We start from the raw sequence: 19,573 nt of genomic DNA, 5'->3' as shown, positions 1-19,573 counted from the left end.
GAAGCTGGGCAGGCTGCGTAATTCATAGGGCAGATAATCGGTGGTCCATTAGAAATACAGAGTGGGTGCTAGAGGAAAGAAAGCGCTGTCAAGAAAGGCAGAAAATTAGGTGGGTAATAAAATCAGAAATTTCCAGGCATAACTTGGAGGCAGCTAGCGTAGGTCAGGGGTAATTAGAGATCGCTGGGAGAGGCCTTCCTCCTGCAATGAACATAAAGGTACACTGACGACGTTTTACAACATCCAAAATTCGTGCGGGATTTTAACGGACTGTTGCTCTTGAAACGCAGTTTGCCTCGTACTGCGAGGCCGCACTCACATGTTTACAGAACGGCGTCGGGCGCCGCTTGGATACTACTACCACCACATTGGCATTGTACTGTATGTGCAATGACTGCTCTGAACAAAGTGCGTCAGTGCCGCAAGATCAACTTGAACGGATTTGATCCGAGACCTGCTAGAATGTTGAACTGCTATGCGCTTCGGATACGGTGCTGTACAGTATTCTGGCATGCACTCGAGCATGTGTTCTTTTGAGGCTCGTAAGTTTATGGCAACGTTGGCAGTGAGAATAGTGGTGTTGTTGACTAATCTGATTAGCCTCGACTTCTATGAGGTGCCACTCGGGCTATGACAGACAGCATAGTTAGGGGCTCCAGGCCTTAACATTAGCAACATGATTTATTACAGGTCTCCAAAACTGATGTGTACGCACCTTGGTGTGTTTTGCCTCAGTCAGAATGCGGCTGCCTGAACCTGCAAAAACAAACTCTTGACCTGGTGCAAGGCATCATCGTGTTTTATCAGCCGAGGAGAAGCCAAGAAGCTTTCAATTGTTTTCATTTGTGAAGTGCTAATTGGCATATACCACATATCGACAAAGAGGAAATGTGAGCATTTGGTGCAAAGATACCAACTGTAGCTCTCTGAGTCTATAATAAATAAAAAAAGAAAAAGTAAAGCAAGTCCAAGATGTTCACATCAAATGAAGGGATGTGGAGTGATCCACAATAGAGTGAGGCCATATTTTTAAAAATAAATCCTTCTCTCAGCTGTAAGCTCAGTTGAAAAAAAAAAAATGATATTGAATTACGAAGGCTCAATGTGAATGCATATTTGTGCAAGTAAAAAAAAAGTTATGTGATATGTACTGCAAAAGTGTTAAAAGCATGTTTACATTGAAATGAGCAATGTAGCTTAACGTTTCAGGGGTAAGCAAGGTTGTGGTAATGTGTTGCAGCAAGGAGAGGCTTATGGCTTTTAAGCTACCAATGCTGCTGGAACTGGGGCCACTGCCAGTAGTACAGCTAGCTTGAGAATGAAAGGAGTCAAATGTCCAACCTGCCAACAAGTCAGCAGCTTTGCTGCAATAAGTTTAAAAATGTTAGGGTACCCAACAGGAATCAAATTTCTTTTATATGCATTCAATCCTGTTCTTTATTTGATCTTCACCGCCATCTGCCCATAGAAATAAAACTTATTCTATATGCATTAAATCTGTTCCTTCTTTAATCATCACCGGCATCTGCCCTTTTTCGCTACTGCTGCATTTGGCCATAAGCAAGCATCACCACACACCCTTTTTGTGATCAGGTGTTTCATCTTCCAACTTTCATTGCACAATTTTCAAGATGCCGCACCTTTTCAAAGCCTACAGCTGATGCCAGAGGACTTGTGGTTTAGCTGGTGCAGTGCTGCGCCAGGAATGAAAAAGTCCAGGGCAAGATAACAAGCTTGACTGAGTTGTGAAGTCTGTTTGCTTTGCTTTATTGAGCTGGCTAGTGACAGTCAGTTTATAGAAAAAATGTGCTAGAATGGCAAGATTCAGCAAGAAATGCAAGACTGTGAGTTCTTGGCTAAAATATGTATAACTTAATCTGTAATAATTCCATGCTTAGAACTGCCCATTCAACTCGAATTCATGGCAGTTCTTACTAGACATGGTTATGAGCAAGTGCTTCAGCTTTTTGTGTATTATTATTGGTATTCATTTTATTATTATTCATTTTTGCAAGGGAATGTAGTCACCTACATACACTGTTATATTGCTGGCCTGCATATACATTTATCCACCATGCAGTGTTGATATAAAAAGCACAGTGTCATTTGGTTTGACTTCATAGTCAAGTCCACCCTGTAAGTGAAAAGAAGCAATAAATGAATAAGTTAACAATGTGGCAAATAACAGCTAACAAAGGAGGAAAATAAAGTCAGACGCTCTATGACATCAGTATAAGAAAACACATACCCATTGTACAGAAACATACAATTCTGCAACATGTGTATCATTAAAGAATATATATATAGGACACTGGCAGTTCCTTTACTATGTTATTAATTTCAGTGCTCAGGTACTCAGCTTGTGTCCCAGTAGTTGGCGATCTGAATTTAGCCATACTCATCCCAGTACAGTCATCTCATAAAAAGAGAGGAACAAAGGATGAACAAAAGAAGTGAATCATGTAGCTATACCCGATGCACTTGTAATCACACTTACAACCATTTTATTAATGTTAACTCTACAATGTTTGAGTTCATAAACGTTATCATATCCCTTGTGGCTGATATGCCTGCAACTGCACCAACAACATAATATGCAAAAAGGGTTCCATTGTTTTAAGGCACTCTGGACTAGCTGCAAAATCAATTAATATGTGTAAAACACCTTAGAAAAAATATTTCAACGAGACATCCCCATGATTGCTAGTAGCACCATAGGCGTCATGTAGTGGGTTCTCAATATATTTTTTGACAGCAACAACTTATGCCAGGCAGCTCTCAGAAGTGACTAGTTGCTTGCTAAGCACACTGAACACGAAATAAGTTTATTTCGTTCCTGTACCATAAATAACTTTGACATTCAGGTGTGGAGTTCCCATTTGTGGAGTGGGTGCCAGAATGGGTGCCAGGGAAAGGGGAATGCAGTTGAGGGCATAATAAAATAGACAATCATCATCATCATCATCAGCCTGGTTATGCCCACTGCAAGGCAAAGGCCTCTCCCATACTTCAACTACCCCGGTCATGTACTAATTGTGCCCATGTTGTCCCTGCAAACTTCTTAATCTCATCCGCCCACCTAACTTTCTGCCGCCCTCTGCTACGCTTTCCTTCCCTTGGAATCCATTCCGTAACTCTTACTGACCATCGGTTAACTTTCCTCCTCATTACGTGTCCTGCCCATGCCCATTTCTTTTTCTTGATTTCAACTAAGATATCATTAACTCGCGTTTGTTCCCTCACCCAATCTTCCCTTAACGTTACACCTATCATTCTTCTTTCCATAGCTCATTGCGTCGTCCTCAATTTAAGTAGAACCCTTTTTGTAAGCCTCCAGGTTTCTGCCCCGTACATGAGTACTGGAAGACGTACTGGTAAGACGTGAGTACTGGTATCCTAATATGAATAGACAATCATATTAGGATATTTGCAGCAGTAAGATGGAGTTGGCTGGTGCAGGACAGGAGTAACTAAATACCGTTTGGACAGTCCTTGATCCTGCATTGGACAGAAATAGGCTAATGATGATGCATGATTGGATTATTTTCTACAGAAGAATTAATTGAAGCTATCTCTTCACAGCACTCTGTTGGAACTGTATGAAAGAATAAGGCACCTTTTCCTCGAGGCCCTTTGACTCAAAGCAGTTCATAGCATACAGCAGAGCATAGGTGTCAGAGCGCGAGTACTGCACAGGATATCACGTAAATGGCCCTGATAGTCACAGACGAATTGCAAAAAACTTCAGCAGCTACTTATGCGATGATTTTCCCAGCAACTAGAAGTCATCTCTTGGCATAAAACAAATGTTGTGAGGTTTCTAAAAGTGTGACTTTGCAGTCTAGACTGATTCAATGTTTGCTTTTAGTGCCCCATATCTAACATACTGAGTGATCACAGCTGCAATTTTTACAGTACCTCAAGAGAGAGTAATGTAAAAACACTAGAGTCAAGGACACAGCATGAAACAATCACTTGCCAGGAGTTCCCAGTCTGTGTCATTCACCAAGACGAGAATTCCTGGCCGCCTGCAAAATGTTACAAAAACATAGCAACAAGGTTAGGAACTATTTGAAATGACACTATCAAGTCAAATATAAAACTAAGGCTGATGCATGGTGAGTATCTAGCACTACATCCTTTTCTGAGATAACATATTCATGTTATGGGCACTGGTGGATCCAGGGGGGTGAGGTGAAGCCTCCCTTCTCTTGACCCACCAGTGCTGCATACTGCCCCTTCCATTTAACCCTGATGCATATAAGCCACAGGCCAAGTTTACAATGGCCAGCATAGACCAGGCCACTGCCTCAAGTCATGTGGGCAAAAATGAATTGCTGTCTTAATCTTAATCTAAGCAGGCTATAAGGACATATTTCAAGAGACATGGTGAGGGGGGGGGGGTAAAGTGAATAGCTTTATTTGCCTATTTCATGTCTTTGCAGTTGGTGGCCGCACTTGCAGTATGGTGCCAACCAAAGGGTGTGTGCTCTCATGCAACTGAATTGCAGGGCACATTAGTCACCAAAAGTCAACTTTATAGCTCTTTCATATGCACGTGCTACTGTGTATAAGTGCTGAGCACGAGGTCGCGGGATCGAATCCCGGCCACGGCGGCCGCATTTCGATGAGGGCGAAATGCGAAAACACCCATGTACTTAGATTTAGGTGCACGTTAAAGAACCTCAAGTGGCGGAAATTTCCGGAGTCCCCCACTATGACGTGCCTCATAATCAGAAAGTGGTTTCGGCACGTAAACCCCCACAATTTAATTTTTTTACTGTGTATAAGCTTTGATTTGTCTGGAGGTTTAGATGCATAGTCGAGTGTTCAGCAAGGAAAACATTTGCTCGTCCAGTCGGGCTATTCGCTTACACTGACAATCATAGTCAATGGTTTCTGCACAATTTTCTACCTTCTTATATGGGTTTCAAAACACGACACTTTATGCTACGAGTACAAGGTTGGTATAAAATCAGAAAGATGACGTGTTTGCTTTCTATAATATCATTATATATTCGAACAAGCTTGAATGATGTTATTTCGGTGTACTCAAGTTCAACTTCAAGCGAGCAGATGACAGTGTGATATAGTGGTAGCATTTGAAGCCTCATGCTGAATAATGTGAAAGTCTTTCACTGAAATCGCACCATCACCCAAAGTAGGCATTTGAATTTTCAGACAGCAGAGGGATTATTTGTGGTCACAGTAAGGCACATTAAAGAAAAACTACTGCATTTACAAGATGTGTAGTGCTCTCTTTTCGATGCGCTGTGCTACTAGAATGATTGTATCTCACACTGATTCTCTGATAATGCAGGAAGTGCAGCTCTCTGTTCACAGTAATGTATCTCGTGCTTATGCAATTATGGAAACTTGGTTTAAGGTTTATGGAATTCAGTTAATGGAAATTGTGGAAATTAATGTTTGGGATTTTTCGTGCAACAACGACAATCTGATTATGAGGCATTTCAGAGTGGGGGACTCCGGATTAATTTTGACCATGTGAGGTTCCTTAACCTCTTAACTGCCGACGATGAGGTAACCCATCATCACAACGACTGTGCTCTGGTGCCAATGACGAGTTAACTCATCGTTAACTTTTTGCTATTTTTGCACGTGTATATGTGCAATTTCTTCTAATTTTGACAAATAAGTAATACACAATGAATTTTGTTAATTTTTCTCAGCAAGACCAGTAAAAATGCAGTAGGCATCCTTTTTTAGAAACAAATTTGCCGCAAAACATGCAGGTCTAAAAAAATTATGCAGGTTTAAACATAAACATAAAAAAATTTTCAATAAGGGGCACCCCTTAACTGCCAATGGCGAGGTAACTGGATGGATGGATGTTATGAGCGTCCCCTTTGGAACGGTGCGGTGGGTTGCACCACCAAGCTCTTGCTATTACACTGCCTAATGTCCTACCTGGGCTTTAAAAAAAAAACAAATAAAGACACACGTAATCACAATGAGCGTCCTCTGGTGGCGACGATGACCTAACTCGTCGTGAACTTTAGACAATTCTTGCACAAGTGTATATGTCAGACTTGTATGTGACGAATTACATGTAATTAATTATTTGTAGCCAACTACAGTGTTTTTGTAACACAATGATTACTTTGTTTACTCGGTAATGTTTGCTGTAATTCAATTACTTTTTTTCATTAACTAATTACATGTAATCAGTTACTTTAATGTTGAGACAAGGTGTAACAAATGACACAGCTTAGAGAACCTGAATTTGGTAAAACCTGAAGTAGAACGCCTGAGGTTGTGCCAGGTAGGAGGCTCGGAAATGTGCATGTTCAGACAGGCAACCCCGGGGGCTGAGTATTTCTTTCATCTTAACGCTCCACCAGATGGTGGCAGATGAATTGACCAGGTGCTGGTATTTCCCAATGGTGAAGGAGTCAACGTTTCGACAAGTGGACTTGTCTTCTTCAAGGCAACATATCCTTTCCTCACCACAGTATTTATAGATGGAGTTCTTTTAAGGGGGAGAGGGTGTAAGGTGGGTGGGTGCAAAAATAGGTGGAGGTGTGTTAGTAGCGAGGGTGTCAAATTGAGAATAAAGGAGTGCTGTGCGCAAGGCCGGTGACACGGCCGTGTGTTAGGCGGCGTGTCAACAGCATGCACAGCACCCCTCTATTACCTGCTTCGCTGGTGGTCGTGGGCTATCGTGTCTCTGAAAGAGATAATAGAAGGAGCGGAAGAAAACAGTGCTCGTGAGAAAAATGAATTTAAAAAATTCTGATATGGAATAAATAAATAAAAGGAAAAGAAGGAAGAAAGAAAAAACACTAAGCAACCAAACTAAGTGTTGTTGCCTATAGCTTGAAATTTAGCATAGTGAATGGATTCTAAAGCTCCCTTTGAAACGTTTATGCTATTGGTTGCAATGTCTTGAACTTGTGGATAAGGTATCATTCTCTGTATGTTCTTTCTCGCTCAGAACAGAAAGTTGACTGTAAGATGTAGAGTTTAAGTTCATCAAAGTTATGACCTGGTTGGTTGAAATGCTTGGCGACAACTTTGTCAAGCTTTTTAGCTGTGTCCGCGCGATGTCCGTTTAATCTGACATTCATTGATTCTCCCATTTCACCGATATATTGTTTCTTACAGAAGGAACATTCAAGCATATAAATCCCATCCAAACTTGTGCAGGTAAAGCTAGTTTTGACGTCGTGCGTATAACTATATGCAGTTTTAATTTTAATGTCACTTTCAACGTGCCTGCAGGTTTTGCACCTGGGGCGACAACATGCTTTTATTACAGGAGAATGATGTTGGCTGACTTTTGCGTGCACTAACATGTCTTTATAAAGTTCCTGTTGTGGTGATAGGTAACCTTTGGTACATCCAGGAACACTTTTCTCAGACGCTTGTTACTTGATAATATTTTGTGGTATTTTCGTAGGATGTTGTTTATGTTTTGGAGTGCATTAGAATGTTTTGTTATAAAGGCTGGCAGTCTGTCAGATTCTGGTATAGGCTGTTTCTTCGCCAATTCAGACCGTCTCCCCAATCTTGACGTGACATCATAAGCTCTATCGAGAGCAACTAGTAGATAGTTTCTTTCTGCTAGCATTGTTTTAAGGTCATTTAGGTGGTGGATATAACCGTGGTCTTTGCTGCAGATTCTTCTTATTCGTTTTGCTTGTCCGACAAAAATTTCTTGCTTGCAGTGTCGCGGGTGATGACGATTATAGTCTAAATATTGCTGGCTATTGGTAGGCTTCCGGTGAAGTGTTGTTCTCAGTTTTCCATTTTCTATGTAGACCGTCGTGTCGAGGAAGTTGATCTGACTAGGAGTGTGGTGAGCAGTAAATTTAATACTCGGGTGAAAGGGACTGAAATGGCTAATTAAGCCGGTTAACGCGCTTGTGCCGTGTTCCCATATTATATATATGTCGTCAATGTAATGAAGATAAGTGTGGGGGTTTTAAAAGATAGGATTTCAACAGGTCTGCTTCAAGCTGTCCCATGAAAATGTTCGCATATGTGGGAGCAAATGCTGTTCCCATGCTAGTGCCGAAAGTTTGCAGGTAGTGAACAGAATCGAATTCGAGATAGTTGAGCGTGATAACTAACCTAAGGAGCGGCAGGTAAACTTTAGGAGCGCGTGCTTGCGGATTTATTGCGAGGGATTTCAAAACTGCTTCAATTCCTTCACTCATGCGTATGTTACTGTAAAGGGCAGAAACATCCAACGTGACTAGAATAGCGTGGTCAGAAAGGATTTGGTTGGTGTTGATGCTGTCGCACGCAAGAAATTTTAGTTGGACAAGTGAAACGAACAAGAAGAATCTGCAGTGAAGACCACAATTATATCCACCACCTAAATTACCTTAAAACAACGCTAGCAGAAAGAAACAATCCACAAGTTGCTCTCGACAGAGCTCATGATGTCGCATCGAGATTGGAGAGACAGTCTGAATTATCAAAGAAACAACCTACACCAGAATCTGACAGACTGCCAGCCTTTATAACAAAACATTCTAACGCACTCCCAAACAAACAACATCCTACGAAAATACCACAAAGTATTATCAAGTAACGAGCGTCTGAGAGAAGTGTTCCCGGATGTACCGAAGGTTACCTATCGCCACAACAGGAACATTAAAGACATGTTAGTGCATGCAAAAGTCAGCCAACATCATTCCCCCATAATAAAAGCATGTTGTCGCCCTAGGTGCAAAACCTGCAGGCACCTTCAAAGTGACATTAAAATTAAAAGCACCGCAAATAGTTATACACATGAAGTGAAAACAGGTTCAGATGGGATTTATATGCGTGAATGTTCCTTCTGTAAGAAATAACATATCAGTGAAACAGGACAATCAATATGAACGTCAGATTAAACGGACATAATGTGGATACAGCTAAAAAGCTTGACAAAGCCGTCGCCGAGCATTTTCAACCAACCAGGTCATCACTTTGATGAACTTAAACTCTACATATTGCAGTCAAATTTCTGTTCTGAACGAGAGAGAGAATACAGAGAATCATACCTTATCCACAAGTTCAAGACATTGCAACCAATAGGCATAAACGTTTCAAAGGGAGCTTTAGAATCCATTCACTATGCTAAATTTCAAGCTATAGGCAACCACACTTAGTTTGGTTACATTAGTGTTTTTTTTTCCTTTTTTCCCATTTCGTTTTCTTCCATTTATTTATTTCACTTCAATAGTTTCTTTTATTTATTTTTTTTTCACGAGCACCGGTTTCTGTCGCTCCTTCTATTAGAGACAGGATAGCCGACGACCACCAGCAAAACAAGTAATAGAGGGGTGCTGTGCACGCCGGCTGACAAATGGCTGTTGACACGTGATTGACAGATGGCCGTGACACTGGTTTTGTGCACAGCACTCCTTTATTCTCAATTCGACACCCTCGTCGCTAACACACCTTCACTCGTTTCCGCACCCACCCGCCTTACGCCCTCTCCCCTTTAGAAGAACCCCACCTAGATATGATGTGGCGAGGAAGGCATATGTCGCCTTGAAGAAGACAAGTCCACTTGTCAAAACGTTGGCTCCTGCTCTCACCTTGTTCTCACTTTGCTCATCGTCTTGAATTTCCATTTCCCGCCTTCCTCTTGTTTTCAATGGTGAAGGCGATTTAGGAGGTTATAGCAAGGAAATCACATATGGACAAACTTTTCAGCTTTTCATTGGTCCAACCGGGACCGTCTTCTTGAAGTCTGAGCAACACTGAAGTGCTGCTGTTCATAGAGGACCCAAATGCTGAGCAACCACTATCCTGTGTGCGAAATCCGTATACATCGCAACACCGCCCTACCACCCTGTGTGCACATCAAGCAAAGTGGCTAACCTCCCTCTTTTTTCTCCTCTTCGTCGAAGTATTAACGCGACAGCGTCAAGGGCCCTGTGTCGAAGAAAATCCAGCGTCGGCACCCAGTGTCGATTGTCCTTTTGCAAAAAATCATTCTGAACCCCGCATACCCAACCACTCTTCTATCACGAAAGTTGCTCACAAATTGTCTTTCATTCTTTACAAAGTTATTCTTCGGCATTTTGAGAATGACAGCCTACAAATGCGATGAAAAAAAAAACGCCGGCAGCGCATACCTTTTACGTTAGATCTTTTCAGGCTGAAATATTAAAAGTGCGAAACAATAACGGGAGATTGGCCCACATAAAAGGCCGCGTTTCTACCAGAAAGCTTGCCTTTGTGCAAAGCGTTCACCACCAGCGTTTCCAGGTAAACATTTCAGTTACACATGCTGCAGTTGCCGGGAAGCATGAAAAGCAGTCAGGGGGATCTTTGAATGTTATTGCGTTCCACTTTTAAAGGTGAAGCTTAAGTGTCCTCCAAATTTTTCAGAGTTGCAGCTGATGTCTTCACAAGAAAAAAGGACAATGATCCACAGAATTTTTTAAAAGCAAGTGTTAGTGCAGGCAAGCAATGTATGAAGGGCTGCACAGGACACACTGAAAAGTGCCAGGCAAACTTGTTCTGTTTACTATGCCTATGCAATGTTAATAAAAGTTTGGAGGAAAGTAATGTAAAATTAATTGACTACTACTGTGTACTTCAATTACTTTTGTGGAACAGTAATTGGTAGCTCTAATCAATCACATTTTTGAATGAAGTAATTGTAATTGGTTATTTTTTCCAGAATGTGTACAAGTCAGGTATATGTGCAGTTTCTTGTAATTTTGACAAATAAATATTACACAATAACTTTTCCTACTTTTTACAACAAAACCAGCAAAAGCGCAAGAGTCGTTTACGGTGTGTGTGTATGTAATATATATGTAAGCACTATTAACGTACTTCGTCGTTTTCATTTGTACATAGCCATCATCATCTTCCCTCTTCTTCGACTTCTTCGCGCGTGAGCTGCGGGCGTTGCCTTTTTTGGAATAAACAGCGCTGGACAACTTGATCGGTCTCGGTATTATAATATATATATATATATATGAGACAGAATTGGTGCAAAATATTCAGATCTAAAAAAATTGTGCACTTTAAAAATCTTTCCTTTTTAAATTTGTATGGCAGTTAAGGGGTTAACGTGCTCCTAAATGTAATACAGAGCGTTTCTGCAATTCACCCCTATCAAAATGTAGTCTCCGCGGCATGGATAGGACCCATAACCTTGAGCTTTGCAGTGCAATACCATAGCCACTAAGCTACCGAAGCGGAATTTCTAACAGAGTTGTTAAATATTGATAAACATAACCTCTGCTTTTACTTTCTCATTTGTTTTTTTCCCTAGAGGTTGACAGTGTATATAATAGGCAGTAGACCATGGAGTCCAGTACCTTGTTTGCAAACAAGAATGGGTGTAGGGAGTGAGAGCAAATGGAACCCCTCTTTTTACCTGCAACATTCTGGAAGAAGTTTCTACACAAGCAATTAAGGCCACAAGGCAAGTTTTTTGAATGGTACAGCAGTTCTTTTGTTCTATCAACTGCCAGCCTGACTTACACACTGACCTCAGTACTCCATTGATCAGAGTTTCAAAAACTACATCTTATAATTCAGTGAGGTCTGTTAGCCAATGCTTGAAATTGGGCTTGTTAGTGCAGTTCGGTGATTTTTGCACTAGCATAAGGAGATAAGGACAAGGACACAAACATGATCACCCATTCATTCACTCTTCATACCACTCGTTCAGTCTGGTTTCTTCATGTTCATGTCCCTGCTTTTGTGTCCCTATGTTGGCATAGGAATCACAGAGGTCTGCTGAGTTATTGCAGCTCCCTCCAACTGCATGGTAAATTTAACTGCTGCATGATGATTTATGCTATTTCATCAGCACAAATTTTGCGCACATGAGTACTAAAGGGTGGAGAATAAACTATTCCTTTTTTGTTTTATCTTATTTGACATGTGAAGTGGCTGTTGTATATTTAGAACATTATGTACAATTTTTTTCAAAGCATCAAACGGCCTTTTGTGGAGTATCCACTGTCAGTGCTTCTTGTTCCTGCAGAAATTCCTACACTGATGAGGAGACAGGGTGCACACTGTTTCCTAAACCACTAACATATGAAAGAGGCCTCTCGTTTTCCATCTGTCACAAGGAGATATTTTGTGAATAACATCTCAACAGACTGACTTTTCTAATAAAATATGTATACTCGCAAAGTCACAAAGAAGGTGTATCAGTGCTTATCGGCAACATTAACGAGTGAAGATACCCTCACACATCTTCGGTGTAGTCAATTTTGCTTACAGGTGTTTGTTTTTTCTCTTTCATGCACTACTAGGACACTTGTTAAATCTATTATATTATCTATTATATCTAATAGAATTTCTTTATTGTGCTGATTTGCCTTGTAAAACATATTTTCTTACTTGCACTAAAACAACTTTCATGTACTTGATCCCTTGCTAGCCACTGGCTATAGGTCTAGACATACTGTGTTTTCTATAATTTAAAAAGAAAGAAGAAATTGATTTTTGAACACAGCCATCTTCATGAATTTTGGCAAGAAGTGCAACAGTGACTTTTTTTATTTTGCAAAGCCTTCAACTTCGTAGCGACATTTCTGCACTTTAAATTTTTGCAAAATCTACTGTAACTTGCCGAGCGCTACCCCTCGTCCCCTACTTCTGCCAGTTTTTTTTGTATATACAGTTGAATGCCTTTATAACTAAGTGCTTGGGGCCTCCAAAATCATTTGTTATACAGGTGACATCATTGTAAAAGTCGCACACCACACAGCTCACAATAGAACCGGGACAATTAACTTCAATTGGCACACCCCACTTGCAGATAGTTGTGAGTTGGGAGAACTTGTGAGTTGCACTGTGTGCGAGAATGGGGACATATGACGGGAATGTGCTGGTAACTAAAGCCACCTCGGCAGAGATGCTTGCCCTTCTGAAGTCGGCTATGCCAGTTTCAGTCCGCAACTGAAAAATTGTTTCAGGGGCTCTGCGGAATCAACATTTCTGGTGAAGCTCTCAATTCCTCCGTTAGGTCAACTTGTTACTAAAACTACCTATGCACGGAGAGCGGAAAAGACAATGCCCTCAAGGAGGGATAATAATGAGTTAAGCTGCATTACTTATTGTAACCATAACACTGTGGTTGCTAATGAATGCTGCCACCTTATCAGTGAGTGGTAACTGTGGCTATAAACGGCACGCAGAATCTGCTTTTGTTAAGTGCCATGCTTCAATGCATGTGTGGTGCGTAGCCAAGCAGAGTATAATGCTCTTCGAGTTGTAGCAATTATTCGTGCGGCACAATGCACATATGGTTCAGCACAAACTGTCCTTGTTCATAGTTCAGAAACATCTATGTCCTCATCTGCTTCTAAAACAGCAAACTGAACAAAATGTGAAATGCTGGATTCTTTCTTTACTAGTTATTAGAAGTTTGAAACTGTAATTTATGGAATACAACGCAAATTCGTGCTGCCTTCAACACCATAGATCACATACCACAGTTTGCTCACCATTAGTTGCGTAGTAAAAACCTGAAGCAAAACAAAGGTTAACTGACTCTGCTAAAGTCAAATTAATGAGTGTGGAAGCTATGCAGACCTTATGCTGATGCAACGATTCTCACTAATTACCCTTGTCTTTAGCGTAGTAGTTCTGCGGAAACCCGCAAGGTGGAGAGAAGTAATGAATAAAGGGAAAATCAGACATCCACCCGTTCGTATGGGTTTCCTTTGAAGTAATGAATAAAGGGAAAATCAGACATCCACCCGTTCGTATGGGTTTCCTTTGTAGCAATTGCTACGAACGGGTGGATGTCTGATTTTCCCTTTATTCATTACTTCTCTCCACCTTGCGGGTTTCCGCAGAACTACTACGTCAAAACTCTTGCCTTTGCTTCGTGTTGTCGACAAATTCGACTTCGCCCTGCCATCTGCTAGCCGCCTGGTTAGCTCAGATGGTAGAGCGGCTGCCCCGGAAAGGCGGTGGTCCCGGGTTTGAGTCCTGGACCAGGACGAATTTTTCTTCAACTATGAGGCTTTTCATTCGAGGAACCCGTATGGGTTTCCTTTGTAGCAATTGCTACGAACGAGTGGATGTCTGATTTTCTCTTTATTCACCCCTGTCTTTAATATGCACATGACAATTCCCCCCATATCTGTCTAATTCATTGGTAATTTCTGCCTCCTCTTGATGAAACTTGAGCATGCGCCATGTGAACAAGTCAATAGTACTATGCAGCATACCACCATGGGAAAGGATAAAATGGACTGTACCAAACTGGTTTGTGAAGTGGTTAAGTGTTGCGTACTGTTATAATTCTTAATTCTTCCGAACTGGAATGAAATCAAAGTGCGTTAAACTCGAACCCGAACCAGTATCTTTTTCGGTTCGACATGCTCAATAAAATATTTCCTTTTCCTTTGTGTACCATGAAAGAAAGGTGAAGGGCTGCACTATACTTGTACTCTATTTATTAAGGTTAGTGCTGAAGATTTGGAAGCACGAATGAGCGGGAGGAGAGAGATCAAAGGCAACACACAATATCTATGACGCACATGCAAGTGCTGCATCATCAGCCGTTTGTAATGAAACACAATTAGCTCAGGGCACGTGGCTTGTATGTTGCATCTCCTTTTTCATTTTGATCTTACATGTGATGCATTAGAAAATTTATTATGCTCTCATGATATATCATGGTAAGCTCGTATTAAAGCAACTTAAGTAGGAAAAGGCAGGATTCCTGATCATTTAAATATGACACTGCAAATACACAAGAGCAAGCACAATGCATCAAGGAATGGGATATTGAATTGAGAGAGTGCTGTGGCATATCTAATGGCCATGGAAAATAGGTTTTATACTCCGAACATAGCAAACCTCGATTCAAGGCCCAGCCACAATCACAACAGACTAACATGCTTAATCTTTATAACAGAACTTGCAGGCTGATAGACTATTGCTAGCACTGGTGAATTGAGATATGGCATACTTTGCTAGCTGCTTGCCCATGTCCCAACTCCAGTGAGGCATGTGCTGCAAGAGTTTGCAAAATGAAGCGAGTCAACAGCAAATTTAGATGCCACATATTTCAAAGCACATAATGGTTAAAATTTTAAGAGCAATATCTACCAAGAATAACAATTATGTAACTTCAATTTCACATAATATGTTCATAATCTGTAAAGACCACAATAAAAGGTGAAATGCTTCAGCCAATTACCTATGCCTTAGTGAGTCATACCTCGTCTTCCTGGCCAAGTACCACAGCTAAATAAGAGTAATTTGCAGCGTAGCGTTCCCTACAAAAATTACTAGAGGAAAACCTAGTGCTACAATCGTTGCTAACCTGGGAACAATGTTTAGCACATGGATTTTAATTGTGCTTGTGGCTTAAGACATTCCTGTAGTGCTATATCTTAAGCTTCATTTTCTTTCTAAATTTTCAAGCAATCAGTCTTCTAAACACAGCAAGACAATTAGCCTCTGCACACATGCATAATCATTGCAAAATGTGTCATTTTTAAAGCAATATTTTTCTGAAAATTATCAATTTGCAAACTCACGAAGCTGTATGAAGCCAAAAGGACAAAGTTTAGGCAAATCCATGTGCTGCCCATGAACACACCTAGACACTAGCACCAGAGCTCACTCTGGTTTTCACTCAGTAATTTGTGTAGGCAACTCTTATGGTTTGCATATGTGCTAGCTTTATCAAAAAAAGTTTTACAGCTTAACTTAGAAAACCAGACACAGAATCTACCTGCACCTAGAGAGATTGGCTCAGAGATACATTTTCGTCAATAACAAAGCTGAAATTTAGGCACAACATAGAGTTTATTCTATTTTCGAGCAAGATTTTAGTCTTCCAATATATTATTTGGTTAACCTTCTACGCCTCCCAAAAGTGGGAAAAGTAGGGTCTGTTGTGCCAGGTGATACGAGGCCTAAAAGAGTGTCTTAAAATATTCTATATTGCTGCCTATAAATAAATAGTTGCAAATAAGCTGACAAGTTATTTTCTTCTCGCAGACAATTTTTTAAATCTCACATACAGTTACCAAGAGCACCGATACTTTGTTTTCTAAAATGCATATGATCAAATTTGCTGGAAATTACAATAAAGCAATTACAATAAGCAGTTTACAAGTCCTTGTGCTTGCACAATTTGGTCGAGATTCAGTCACATTAATTTTTTTTTTGCACAAGCACTAAAAACAGCGTTGAAAAAGAAGAAAAATGAAAAAGTTTTGAAACATGCTTATTACTTATAGACAATCAATCTGCATGAAATTTGGCCAGAATGCATACCAGTCTTTACAGAAGAAATGCAAGACTTCAAAATTCTTCTACTGTGTAGGTGGTACCCACAGAAAGCTTGCGAGCTTCCCCATCCAGCTGGACTTTCTTTTCTACACTGCCATGGATGAGATTTAGCTTCAGCTGTGTTCCAGAGATTCTTTTGATTCTTCTCTGGTTGCTCAATGTGATCAACGCCCGAGTTGGAAGGATACCCATCTCCTGTAGAACTCAAAGCCTTTGTGGCTATCTCCGCAAAAGTATGTGAAGCAAATTTTGTTTTGAGGTACCACCAAATCTTGCGGTTGAGAAACATTTTGAGGTCAGCCTCGAATACAGTGAAACAATACAAAGCTTGCTAAGGTTGAAGACTGGACGTGTTGGTATAGCATACCAGATGCAGGATTGTGCAAAATTGTGACGGAACACACAGAAGAGAAACACATACAATGGAGCGCTTCGTTGTGTTTCTCTTCTGTGTGTTCTGTCCAAATGTTGCGCAACCCTACATCTAGAAACAATGCAGCTTTTTGCTTGTCAGTCTCTCATATGTAGGAAACATAGCTTTTGCCTGAGCACTCGTGAAAAGTGGTGAATGAGCTGGTGCAGACTCAGCCAGGGCTAGTGCTTACTTGTTATCACACCAAGAAAGCATACAATTTTGGAGTGCTCAGACCACTAATGAAGCGTGAAAGGAAAATAAATGCAATAGAATTGTTACATTACCTAAACACTGAAATAGCTTCATGCCAAGTGTTAAATGGGGAACTCTTCTGAGGTTTATCTCACAACTGCATGAAATGCACTGTATGCTTCTTGCCTGTTTCACATACGCTGATCATAGCAGCTGCGATTTTTGCATTTGTAAGCACCTAGTGGATGACTGAATTGTTCTTGGTGTAAGCTCATTCGGGAAAACAAAGTAGAACAAACTAGAAACTGTTCTTGTGAAAAAAAAATTTTTGTGTTTGAACAGATTAAGCTTGTCTCACATGGTGCGATTTGGCTTGCAATTTTGCAGGTGCAGCAAATGAGCCGCTGACCACTTAGAGCGTGTGATTTTGCAACGTTCAGAGTACTGAAGTTCTCTGCAAACTGCACACATCGCATGGACGGCGAACCAATAACAGCATGAATTGTCAAACACATCACAGCAGTTTGCTAGCCTATTTCTTGTTTTGGTGAGTAACAAGTTCAAATATCAAAAATGTTTCACAAAAACAGATTCTAGTCTGTTTGACATTATTTTCACCAAAGCAGACCGATGCTTAGAATAATTCATTCTTTTTTTATAGGTGCTTGCAAATACAAAAATTGCAGTGGCTACAATTGTTGCTTGTGAAACAGCATTTGCCAAGTTAACTTGTGCGCACATAACAGGCGTGAAAACGCAGTGCAATATCATTGCACATGAAACAGGCTTTTACTCTATCAAAACAGAAAATAAGCAGGCAAGCCATAGTGACATGTCTTAGGGATTTATTATTGGGTCCCCATTCATGCCAGATGTGCAAATTCTCAAAAGTTTAGTGCCTCCCAAGATCTAAAAATCGCAAGCATAAAGGAGCCCGATGACACATTTACACAGGTGCGAATTCGCATGCTAAGTCGCAGCATGTGAAACAAGGTTTGCACAACTGTGGAATCTGCTATAAAGATTATTTTCCTCAAATTATATCATTTTCTTATTGTCTGTCTTGCCGAATGGCCGATCCCGGCGGTAATGGGGTCGCGGCACAGTCCCAAGTTCTGTCACTACTATTTCAATTGCTTCATTTTGTTTTGGTAGGTACTATGCAATTTGATTCATTCACGCATTTATACCTGTGTATGTGTGTGTAACAGCTGTGTCTTACCAGTACTCGCCTACAGGGCAGAAACCTGGAGGCTTACGAAAAGGGTTCCACTTAAATTGAGGACGACGCAACGAGCTATGGAAAGAAAAATGATGGGTGTAACATTAAGGGATAAGAAGAGAGCAGATTGGGTGAGGGAACAAATGTGAGTTATTGACATCTTAGTTGGAATCAAGAAAAAGAAATGGGCATGGGCAGGGCATGTAATGTGGAGGGAAGATAACCGGTGGTCATTAAGGTTTAAGAACTGGATTCCAAGAGAATGGAAGCGTAGCAGGGGGCGGCAGAAAGTTAGGTGGACGGATGAGATTATGAAGTTTGCAGGGACAACATGGCCACAATTAGCACATGCCTGAGGTAGTTGGAAAAGTATGGGAGAGGCCTTTGCCCTGCAGTGCGCGTAGCCAGGTTGATGATGATGTGTGTACAGTTCCCCTTTTAGGAGATCAAATGCCGATAACTTTGCAAATGCGGTGAACAAGGCTGCACTCACACAGTGTTTCCCTGAACAAACAGCTCTTCTTTTCCTTTCAGGAGGTTTGCCTTCAACCACGTGATTAAATCAGACAAGGTGCCTGAGCGAAAAATAAGAAAAAAAGTGCCAGTGTGATAACTGTATGGTTACTTAACATGCGACATATTAACTAGTGAAGACGAAGTGACAACGCTTAGTTGATGGCTACTTCCAATAATGTAAATCACGCTCCTTATAACATTTGCTTTGAATCTTGCCACAATGACCACGAGTGGTATGACCATTGTCAGTATTCACCATCAGCTATGCGTAATTAGTCGTAAGCTATCAAATCACATTTAAGATTCAGGAACACCCATTACTGCGCACGCCTGGTAGTGCTCAGCTACTTGTAGAGTACCATGCAATGAACGGACATTTGAAGCTTACATTTCTCATGTCCACCGCGTAAGGCAACATCGTGCTTTTTCTGATTCCCAAAAAGTAGCTCCGCCCCGCCTCTGTAACAAGAAATCGACGTCAGAACGGGTTAACGTAACAGTGACGAATGCAAACATCAACAGGTATTCATTATGATATATCTGTACCCGAACTCTACTCGCAAATGAATCTCGTCAGTCATGGCTCTTGTTAAAGCCGTCGACACTAGAATATAAATATATATGTATGTCTGCAAACTCGCAAATTCAAAAGCGCGGCGTCTCTGCACCAACAAGCCGTCATTTACACACACGCTCCGGCAAGCACAACCATTGGGCAGAACTAGCAGCGCACAACACAAACTCTATGAATGAGACAACCAACGCCTCGGACACAACAAAATAACCACGTGAATGCGCTGGTGCTGCCACGTTGCTCTGGGAACGAGATATTTGTGTAGGAAAACTAACCTTTACATTATCACATATATTGCTTATACATAAGCATTAGTATACATGGTAACTTATTAACAACGCACAGTTATTAATATTGAAATTTAAATCAACAGTGATATTTTGCGCCATCTTGCGCC

At 40.9% G+C, this 19,573-nt stretch overlaps 1 protein-coding gene across 1 annotated transcript; it reads right to left on the bottom strand.

Moving 5' to 3' along the window:
* Positions 1–1,739: 1,739 nt before the first annotated feature.
* On the bottom strand, positions 1,740–19,386 carry Urm1 (Ubiquitin-related modifier 1). The gene is made up of 5 exons (XM_055063534.2): positions 19,149–19,386; positions 18,991–19,061; positions 18,580–18,661; positions 3,980–4,028; positions 1,740–2,134 (listed from the first exon to the last, which is right to left on the bottom strand). Exons 1-5 carry the CDS (start codon positions 19,181–19,183, stop codon positions 2,066–2,068), a joined length of 306 nt encoding a protein of 101 aa, XP_054919509.1. The 5' UTR covers positions 19,184–19,386; the 3' UTR covers positions 1,740–2,065.
* Between the last annotated feature and the right edge of the window lie 187 nt (positions 19,387–19,573).

This window comes from Dermacentor andersoni, chromosome 1 (assembly GCF_023375885.2).
Source record: "Dermacentor andersoni chromosome 1, qqDerAnde1_hic_scaffold, whole genome shotgun sequence".
NCBI classification, from domain to species: Eukaryota; Metazoa; Arthropoda; class Arachnida; order Ixodida; family Ixodidae; genus Dermacentor; species Dermacentor andersoni.
Note: the sequence above shows the minus strand (reverse complement) of the source record. Positions and strands in the feature narration are given on the sequence as shown.

Coding starts and splice junctions, on each gene's coding strand:
- Urm1 (XM_055063534.2), bottom strand. CDS start 19,183: ATGACTGACGAGATTCATTTGCGAGTAGAGTTCGG. Junction 19,062..19,148: donor CATTTGCGAGTAGAGTTCGG/GTACAGATATAT, acceptor TTCTTGTTACAG/AGGCGGGGCGGAGCTACTTT. Junction 2,135..3,979: donor ACACAGACTGGGAACTCCTG/GCAAGTGATTGT, acceptor TTTCACTTACAG/GGTGGACTTGACTATGAAGT.